The following is an 11,223-nucleotide window of genomic DNA, read 5'->3' on the forward strand; positions in this document are numbered from 1 at the left end:
AATTCAAAGGACTACATACATCATCAGGACACACTACATGACCATGTAATCAGTGACAACAATTTCCTTTAATTAGCTAAATTAGTCAATTGTACTGCACATGTGTGGATGTATTACTAGTATTGATTATTGTCCAGACTGTAACAGAAGGTAAATGGAGGGTGAGAAGGGTGAAGGATTAGGGTTGTGACAGAGACTTTCTCATATTGTTTTGTTCAGACATTGGGGTCATAATGCCCCTTTTAGTGCCCTTTTTCTGTGTGTATTGTGCGTGTGCAAGAGTCAGAATCAATCATTACTCAAAAAACCTTTATAAACAGATCACATCACAAAAGAGACACTCTGGGGGGAAAAGGTTCTCTTTTTATTTATCTGAACATGACAAATGTGTGTCTGTTTTGGAAATGAAAAACAAAAATCAGACCTGATTATCCACCGTAATCTTTCCAATAAATTATTCCAGCTGTGATATTTACCAGCACACAACATGGCCAAATAAAAAGATATAGATTTCACCCCTTTTCCTGTACAGTTTGCTACAATACTGGAACCAACAGGGCTTCATTATTGTAAACAAACAATTTACATACAATGGATCAATAACAGCACAGACATGAACAGACACAGACAAGCCACACAAATGAATACGTTTAAATGAAAATCAATATATTTTAATATGATAAGAACCACAAAGGACAAGTAATAACTGCTCCTCATAAAATATGATTCAAGGCTTTCCTCTGAGAAATGAAAGCTCAAATCTGAACACTTAATTAGCGAGCAGGGACACACAGATAAAAAGGATGTGCGGCACATGTGTCACCGATGAATTTAAATGACCAGAAAGCAAAGAGGCAGCAGAACGAGCTCCTATTCTGATGATTCAAACCCCACTTTAACATCTGGATCCCACTAAACAGCCATTTCTTTGTCGTTCTGTCAACTTCTGTTGTTTTTATAATGGTGTTTTGTTTTTGGTTTTTTTAATAGCACGATGTCATCTAGAAGACCCACTAAAATGAAATATGTTTCCAATACACCCTCGTACAAGACATGACTGCTAATGATGCTACATTTGTCCAAGAAGTACAAACATCATTGTCCTTTTACAGTAATTCCCATCACAGATGATATTAAAGTACTTATATGCTGCTTTTTTTTTTTTTTTTTTTACATTTTTCACCCTGTTTTTGAGGGTGTTTGAAGGGAATTGAGCCCCAACATACTGGACCAAATTTACTTCTTGCTCAAGTTCTGATGAAACTACAAATAACCTCACAGCAATACATTTCTGAGAAAGTCTCATATGTAACCATGTCAACATAGTTAGCAAACAGGCAATACAAAACCACAAAAATATTCATTTTATACACAAATTAAAACTGAATACTGTCATCATACACCAGTTTGTGATCAAACTACTACCTTGTCAAGATAAAATGAAAGTTCTTTGAGTCGTCGTGAGTTGAAAGTTGTCTGAAAATCCTACATTTCTCCTTTACTCTTCAAAAAGATTAAAATAGTTATGTTCCTCCTGTACGTTCCTCTATGCTGTCCCAAAATGTTTGTTCACTTAAATAAAATGAGTGCAGAATATGTTCTATGTGATCTTTGTATGTGAGGTTAAAGTATAAAGATGCCACTCATTGTATCTCAGAATATCATTAACTTTCTAAAGTGAAGCCGAATAAGACTGAGGTGGAGATTGCTACAATGAACTTAAGCACAATCTTATTTTTTGGACTCAGCAAATCACAAAATGACCTGAAATGTACAAGGGGGGTAGACAAAATAACAGAGACAGCTTCCAATATGCAATCCAATACAAACACATCATAAAACTTGGCCTTGAGTGAAAAGTTTGACATTTTGGGAAATATTTCAATGAGAAGATCAATTGATTGTGGTATCAATCCTCTCAGCTGACTCTCAGCTAGAAAGCAAAGCGTATTTCTCTGTTAAAACCAACCATCTAGTTGAGTCTTGACAAAAACTGATCATAAGCTTCAGAAATAAAGGATTTATTGTTGGACTTATTGTATTGAATTGCATATATTACAATGTCCTCCTGATAATGTGTCTACCTCCTGTCTCTCTCTAGTTTAAACTGATTTAACTTTCTGATCCATCCTGACTGTTAACATGTCCGACCCTCAGAGCCTCCCATTTGGTCCTGATCAGACCCAGGCGTGGATGCTGCCCGCCCAGTCCAGCAGCCGCCCTCGGTACCAGGCACGTGTGATGGGCTGAATGAGAAGCAGGAGTCGAAACCTTCGGAGCAGCCCACAGAAGATTGCGGCCGCCACGACCACAAGCGGCGACATCATCACAAAGCCCAGGATGATGAGGGCGGAGCAGCTGTTGTCGTCAAGGTAACGGCAGATGGCAGAACGGGCGTCAAGGACCTATGAGGACAAACACAGGGGGGATCATAACAGTAGACAGAAGGACTCCGGATGACATGATGGACATTTACGAGCAGGAGCTGTTCCTCCTCTGTCACAAAGCACAGAGGTAGGATTTGTCATTCACTAGGTGTGATTAGTGTGTGCACGTGTGTGTTTGCATATGCTCAGGGTGCAGAAGTGAGACCGTGTGGGTAGCGGGGTGTGACAGAGTCTCTCCCAGCCTCCCTCTACAGTTCAGATAAGAACTGGCTCAGAGCTGTCGGTAACCCTCTGAGCTGTCAATCACCTGCGACAGCCAGCGGGAGGGAGAAGATGAAAAAGATGAAAAAGGGCAGAAAGAGGGCAAAAACAATGAACAGATGAGGAGAGAAAAAGCGAGAGGTGAGATCAGGGTGCACATGAGGTCAGCAGCTGAAAGTCACAGCTGCAGAAATGCACACTGGCATCCCTACAAGAGCAAACACCAGGGTTATACACACACACACACACACACACACACACACACACACACACACATACATACATACATACATACATAGAGTACAAGCACATTATCTCCTTTTTTCTGTAAAACTCACAAACACACTCAGACACATACTCAAAATGATTTGATTATGTCTGAAGCCTTTTCGGGTTAAACAATTTCCTATTGTAAGCTTTTTTCAAAAGGAAGTTCACCTCTTACAGTGTACCCTAGCAACAGTAGTGTTTACCACTCACACACACACACACACACACACGCACACACACACACACACATACAAACACACACACACATGTCTGTCAAGTGCACACTGTTTTCACTGAGTGCATTTTCCAAGTGTTGTCAGTGAGTCTGTGCACAGCTGGTGCTGGCATCAAACCAGACAGCCTTGTCTTCTCAGTGGGCCCCTCTCTCCATGTTCAGTCTGTCGTCACAATGAGGAGAATTCTTTGATTGACATTGTCTGTAATTGTTTGCTCTGAACTGACATTTGCTCTGCCCTAATCATGATTATTGTCTCATTGCACGCACACACTTTGCATGTTCTTAATTTGTCTGCTCTGTCATATGCTTCTCTGCCTCCGGAAACCAAATCATTCATAACCGAGACAACCAAGGCCACCAGCAGAAGGACCAATTGTATCAGAGATGGCCTGTCAGAAGGTGGGGTGAGGTGAGCCAAGGAAAGAGCTGTAGATCTTCACAGGATGATTTGGCATGATGCCTCTACTGGTGATCTGTCAGCTCACCGTGTAACACAAAAAATGAGCCGCACCCGTCTCCTCACCTCTTAACCAAAAACACTGTCAGACAGGCTCCAACATCTAAGTTTGGACTTAATGTCCTTTGGATGGACATCTTGTTCACAATAAACAGCAATAAGAACATCATAAAGAATAAGCCTAAATACCTTTGTTGAGAGGATTTTAGGTGTAGGCGTATAACTTATGTTGCCAAGACTTTCCCTTAAGGCTCTGCTTATCTGTTTATTTCCAACAGAGGCTCCAGGCATCCGTGCCACTTTTATTAAGAGATTAACCTGCCATTCTCCACAAATTACATTGCCTAAACTTCCAGTAAAGTTAAAGGAGACGGAGTGGGCAGGAGTAGTGCAATTCCTCCTTGTCAAAGATTGGTAATATACATCATGTTGGAGCAGAGCACTGTCCTCTTAAACCTACATTAGGTCATTTTTTGGCCATTTGGAGGCAACAGAAACAAGTTGTAAACACAACATTGACACAATCATTTTTAAAGCTGATACAGTAAAAATGTTAGCAGATGGTTGCTTATTTCTGGCCACCTTTTGAACGTAAGTCCAATATTCACTCTCCTTTAGCACTGTTTTGTTCTTCCGAAATTCCTGTGGGAAATATGTGGTTCTTTAGCTGCTAAATGCTAGACAATTTTCACCAGCTAATCACTAACTTTGTCTGTCTGCTGTCATGCTGAAAACAGCTTCCTGCTGTGAAGGAAAATGGCGCTGATGAGAGCGGTGAGAGTGAACCATAACAACAAAGTTGAGGGCTGTAAAAGCAAAACAAAGAGCTGAAAAACGAAGCAACACTCCATAGAGCTCAGGGTAACTGCAGAGTTTGGTGATATTCTCTTTGGGTTTGTCACTAAAAGCAACACCTTTCACTTCAAGTAGTTATTTGATCTACTGTTATTATGAAATATTGATAAAGCTGCTATTGGTATAATTGCTTTAATGGCCCTCAACACAGGCACAAAAGTTTTTCTCGTTTCTTCATATTCTCATTCCTTAAGACTGACTGTTTTAACTTTGACTTATTTGTTGCAAATGATGACAACATCTCCAAAACCTTTATATTAACCTGTGGGGTTCCTCAAGGATCAATTTTAGGACCACTTCTTTTTAATCTGTTACCCTTGGGTGAGATGTCATCAGGAGACACAGCATCTCTGTCCATAGTTGTGGTGATGACACACAGTTTTATGTCTCCTGATGACACAGGACTAATTGATTCTCTTTATAGACCTTATTTAGATATGAATGTCTGGATGTCACAAAACTTTTTACAGCTCAACCAGGATAAAACTGAAATTTTAGTCATAGGTTCTAAGGCTCAGAGAGAGAAATTGGTCATAAAATTAAATTCCCTTTGACTTACCCTGAGCAAACAAGCAAGTAACCTTGGTGTGGTCTTTGACTCAGAACTGAATTTTAAGGCTCATGTGGGGTTTGTCACCAAATCTTCTTTTTATCACCTCAAAAATATTGCTAAAGTGCAACCATTTCTCTCTCTGAGTGACACAGAAAGACCAATGGACACTTTTAAATCGAGCAGGCTGGACTATTGTAATGCTCTCCTATCTGGTCTACAGAAAAAAGTTATAAATCAACTACAGCTGATTCGGAACTTTACAGCACGAGTGCTGACTGGGACCAGTAGAAGACAAAACATTACACCTGTTTCAGAGTCTTGACATTGGTTCCCTGTCAGTTTCCATATTGATTTTAATTTTTTTTTACTTGTTTTTAAAACACATCATGGTCTTGCACCAGCCTACATGTCTCAGATGCCTACAGTGTATGAACCAGTACGGCCCCTCAGGTCCTCGGACACAAATCTTTTAGTTGTTCCAAAGTGAAGGACTGAAACCTTTGATGACGCAGCTTTTAGCTCTTATACTCTGAGCTGCATGGGGGACTTTACATGGGGGAAGAAAAGTAGGAAAGTTTCCTGCCAGAGACCACTTAGACCACTTTTGATTGGGACGCAGCAGGGACATTGCGTAGCATATGTCTCAGACGACTAGGTCGGGGGGGTGCCCCAATTACATGGTTTTAAGGACACATCCAGCATAGTGATTAGTAGTGCAGGGTTGCCATGGGTGACCAAATCAAAATTTGATACTTATAAGGTTATTGGTGGATAAACAGTAGCATTGATGGAAAGTATTGTGATATTTTGGAGAACAAAATTGTACCGTGATGAGGAAGCCAAGTATCAATATTTTATTATATTTATTTTATTAGCATATTAACATTTTAAAATGCATTGAATCTTGTTCTAAATACATATAGTAGTGTAGTTACCCAAACACTATACTCTGTATGTTTGTTTCCAGTAAATCTGTAATGTTAATAAATGTTTTGTAGTTTGACAAGGTTATTCAATCTTGTCTACTTTTGTTTTTCACATTTGTTACCTTTATTAGACAGTGACAGTAAAGATACAGAGAGGAAACATGGGGAGAGAGAGAGGGTTTGACATGCAAGTACTTCCTGATCAGAATAAAAGTTTGTGTTTAAATGACATGCCTCTTAACCTCTAGGCCACTGGATGTGCCCACTCCTTTCCATATGACAAACCCATTTGTTGAGAGGCAAGTGAGTGAAAAATCTTTGAGGGCATAATTTGCAGCAAAAAATCTGATAAATTGTAAAACATCACATATCTTTTTGGACAACTCAACTATCAGAAATCATTAAAAAAAATCACAATATTTCACTGGTGCTTAATTGAAAGACGCTGTACCATGATTCTTCCCACCAGTAAACAGTATCCTGTAATAGCATAGTCTTGATTCTTTGCTAGTGTCTACATCAGCTCAGTATCTTGCAGCTAAGCATGCAGAGGCAGGATTATCTGAGATGCAGCTATAACTTTACAACCTGCATTTCGGAGACCTATATCCCGTCAACTCTCCTGTCAAGTCTCCTGCTACAAAGACAATAAACAACAGAATAATATCCACAGTATAACCACAGTGCTGCTGACAACTCACCCTGGAGTGGCAGAGGAAACCAACATAGAGCAGCAGCATCGCAGGCAGCAGCACCACGCAGAAGACCACAGCCAGGAGCAGAGCACTGGCTAAGATGACGCATAGGTTCCAGAGAATGAGACCTGCCCCACAGGCCACGCAGCCGCACCTGCCCCTGCGGCTGCCCCATGCGCTGCCTCCACTGTGGGCCACGGGAGGGGGCAGCATCTTCACTCCTTCCCCGATCCAGAGCTGCTCCTCTTTTTCCTCCTCACCTGAACCCCCGTCATCCAGGTCTACGTCCATACCACACATCTGAGAGACAAAGAGATGTTTTCAGGAAAGGTTTGAAGCTTGAGGGTGACGTCTGGTTACTTAACTGGCACATTCTTGATCTGTAAGCCTCATTACTTTATTGAATGCAAAAGAGATGTGACAACCACAAAATGATAAGATGCTGTGTTGTTTCCTGTGGACTGTGAGCCCATGTTGTCCCCATTTAAGTGGTGTGAGTAGTGAAAAGAACTGATGAAAAACAAGTCTTTAAAATATCTGCATTTGATTTTTCTTAGTTTGTCATCACTCTCATGTTTAATCACACCCCCAAAACACCTTAAGTGTGCCCTTATTCTCCAGACTGGCTGCCGATTGCTTCAGCTGAATCTGATTTTTGCATGCATGTTGAATTTTAAAACCTTAAATAAGAATAGTAACCCCTGTCCGCTCTCTGCCCTCTGATTTTTTCCGATAACTCATTAGACAATGTAAATGAGGAACCTATAGCTTGACTTTACACACACACACACAGACCCACTTAACTGTCTTCCCATCGCTCCTCTGATCAATCTCATCGATCAGGGCTTTGTCACTAAAGCCCGGACTGTCTGTCAATACGATTGAATCAGTCCAAAACCTGAACAACCTGCTGCTAAGCTGCAGAGACAAACCAGGACAGATGAGCATCATACTGGATTCAAAACATGCTCTGGTCCTCAGTGCAGCCTCAGCAAAGCTTTTTTTTAATCCTTTGCTTTTCGTCAGATACCCAGCTGTTCTTTTATCTTTGATAGTTAGAATAATGTGTATTTTGGGTTCATATTTTATTTTAGACTTTGCTACTCTGCTTTTTCTCTCAAGAAACAGTTAAACCACGAACATTAACTACATGCATATGATGGAGTTGCCCAATGTAAGGATATAACAGAGCGTTAAATCAATAATTATTGCCTACCTTGAAGTGTAAATCCCGTTAATCCCTCGAGCGTTCTTGTTGAAATCGTCTCTCAGAGATCGTCCCGGAGCTCCTAGATTCCGTGCAAAATCAAATAAATACTTATAGTGCCAGGTTTTGTTTTTTGTTTTTGTTTTTTTGCAGCAGCAGCAGCAGCGGAGAGAAGCACCTGTGAGTTGAACCCTGCGCTGCCGGAGTGATGCTGATGCGAGGACCGAGCGACCCCGGGCCGCGCGCACCACTGCCCCGTGCGCGCTCACGCGGCCGCAGAGCAGTTAAACACACAAAAAAACAACTATTGTATAAGAAATTAAAATGTATTTTTGTTTTCAGTTTTGTAACAGGACACACGCGGACACATCTCCACACCGCCTCACTGTTGTTGCTCCAATATACCTGCAAAAATTTTAATGACAAAATGATGAGAAAAGATTGAGGAGCACAAAGGGGTGGGGTATCAGACACCCACGTCATTGTTCTACATTTTCTGGCATATATATCTGTTATAGACATGTAGGCCTACATAAATATATAGGCCTACAACTTTGGGTCCCCAGAACCACACTTTTTTGTCCTTTTGATAGATCTTTCATTCATAAATGGGCAGGTGCACCTCTTACCTTCAGGTGATTGGCTGCAGAGAATCAGTTCCAAAATCAGTTTATTAACAACTGTACACTTCATGGAGTGTTGTTAAAAGCATGGTTTATCACAAAATGAGTAACTAAATACCATTTATTAATGGAATACAATACAATAGTATAATAACATTATCATCAAATAGAAATGATAAACAACCAACCAAATGGATTTTCACAGCCTGGCAACCAAAGACTTGTTCTTGTTAATGGCTTTTAGCTGATACATAAACCATTAGCAAATGCCATTAAGTAAGCCATTAGTTACAACTCAAAGGATAGGTTCACAGTTTTTCAAGTCTGTCTTTAAACAACCATCAAGTGCTCATATGAACATTGAAAGTTTAGGCATGAGGCTGCTGCAATCATCCTCATGCTTAAACCATCAAGCGCTTTCAATGTAAGTGGTGGGCAACAAAATCCACAAGTCCTCATTTTGAGAAAAAAAAAAATATTTAAAAGTTTATCTGAGGCTAATGTGAGGCTTAAGCCATCCAAATTTACCTCTTTTTTTGTTACTATCCTTCCACTGCAGCTGAACAGCCCCAAAGAGAGAGCTTGTGCCAAACCTGGAAGATATCCAATTGATTTGACTAATTTGGATGGGCCGCACTTTTACATTAGCTTCATATAAACTTTTAAATACATTTGCATAAAAAGAGAACTGTGGATTTTGTCCCCCATCACTACTACTTTCTCTCTTAATTTGGACACCTGCCGACTTTTAAGACAGATTTGAAAAATTGTGACCATATCCTTTAAAAACCCTCTATAAAGTGTTCCTTATTAGAAAATGGTGCTATTTCTGTAAGCTTAAATATGTACTAAATGGTTGTGAAATTTCATAAAGGGCAAAGTTCTGGATCCAGTGCATACTTTCTAGATAAGCTGGTTGGCAATGGACAGCATATTAGTTCTTCTAACCTTTAACAGTTCATTCTATAGAGCCAATACAGAACATTTCTTACAACTAAATTAAAATTAAAAGCTGCTCGTAGACTAGACCTGTTCATCTTCTTATCTGTCTGGTCAAGTGATCTCTGGTTTACACAAGTAAATGTACGTCAGTGTTGTCAGATAATCAGATAACAGCCCAAGAAAATGGGATTAAGATGTGCTCATTGCTAGAGGTCACACATACAGTAAAGAGTAAGCACCGGGTCTCACTCTTTGCACTCTGCTGCATGGAGAGAAATTATGAGTTTATTTTAAACTTGTTGAAAGATGATAATATCCATCGAGGCCGGTCTGTGTGTCTGTAAGTGTTAAAAGGGAAAAAACTACATCAAAGGTTGATAAACAAGTTGATAAATGACAATAAGCCGTGACATGTTCAGAAATGTTCCTCTGAGTTCTCCCCTCTGCAGTCTGCCTCTCACTAACCTCGGAGCATCGTCAGCTGTGTGGCAGTGAGATAAGGAGATGATCGATTTGTTTTGCAGCGCAGACAGACAGTCAACCTTTCGCTGTTCTAATTTAATTACTCAGAACTCAGAAGAGAGAAAAGATGGGAGGATATGTGACACGCAGTTGACGAGAAATGGAAGGAAAGATCTCGTCTGGACGTAGCGAGATGGAGAAGAGTGAATGATTGATGAGGCAGAGGAGGAGGAGAGTCTGGGGGCGGGGTGGTGGTGGTGTTTCCGCTCGATTTACTGTCTGGTTTTTGAGAAGTTGAAAAGTTGGATTGTGTTCAGTAAATATAACCTCTGTGGATTCTACCTGCAACCTCTGCTGACATCTGCTGGACTGTCTGTGAACTTTTTGAACAAAGTGTAGCACACACACACACACACACACACACACAAACACACACACACACACGCACACAAACACACACACACAAACACACACACACATTTTTTGGCAGGCACTTGAAACAATGTTCTTCAGTAATGTCCTCCTGCTTTCCATTATTGACTGGTTTTGTTGTGTAAAAGGTTCAGTTGACTTTAACACGACCGCGACCACAAACTGAACATCGTCTTTGTTTCCCTTCAGGACCATCAAGCTCTTTGTGTGAATCTCTGGTTTATCCATTTACTGAACAGCATTCTGCGGGTTGCTATGGTAATTTATTTTACTGCAGTGACTTTTCAGGTCAACAAGTAGCACATAAAAACCAACAGTTTTAGGTGATTATCCATCTATCTATCTATCTATCAGCCTTATCTTTGGTACTAACTACTTTCCTCGGTTACAACACTAAGCAATTATGTGATTATATTAATGTTATTTTGTTCATATTATTTCTGATGTATTGTTACTGTAGTGACTTACATCATGTCAGCATCCACAATAACATTATTAGAGCCAATTTTGCAATAATAATGTAATACTAAGACCACAGCGGTTAGCGGTGTGTTAAAAGCAAGATAAACTGGGAATACATGGTAATGCTTCATTTGACGTGTCTGAATCTTTCCAAAAAGGTTTCTAGGACATTCAGAATGTTTCTGGAAATGTAATTAGGTACTAATTATAGGGGAAATAGGGGTTTAATTAGGCTATTCACTTATTATTGGAAACATTATTATTCATATTGTTCAATTGTGCTTGTCTGTGGACAAATTTTCATATTTTTGCATATTCAGCTGACCTGCTGTGTTCTGACTAAAAGACTCAAGGTTTGATTAGCTATTAGAAATTAACTTATTATGTACCAATTGAACAGTGTCTCTATGTTCCCTAATATTAGTGGGTCATAGTAAGAAGGTCAAGAAAACC

General features: G+C 40.0%; 1 protein-coding gene across 1 annotated transcript; it reads right to left on the reverse strand.

The window, feature by feature from the left end:
- Positions 1–351: 351 nt before the first annotated feature.
- LOC122980213 (transmembrane protein 88) lies at positions 352–8,234 on the reverse strand. The gene is made up of 3 exons (XM_044347989.1): positions 7,859–8,234; positions 6,649–6,942; positions 352–2,405 (listed from the first exon to the last, which is right to left on the reverse strand). Exons 2-3 carry the CDS (start codon positions 6,940–6,942, stop codon positions 2,178–2,180), a joined length of 522 nt encoding a protein of 173 aa, XP_044203924.1. The 5' UTR covers positions 7,859–8,234; the 3' UTR covers positions 352–2,177.
- Between the last annotated feature and the right edge of the window lie 2,989 nt (positions 8,235–11,223).

This window comes from Thunnus albacares, chromosome 4, assembly GCF_914725855.1.
Source record: "Thunnus albacares chromosome 4, fThuAlb1.1, whole genome shotgun sequence".
Taxonomy (NCBI): domain Eukaryota; kingdom Metazoa; phylum Chordata; class Actinopteri; order Scombriformes; family Scombridae; genus Thunnus; species Thunnus albacares.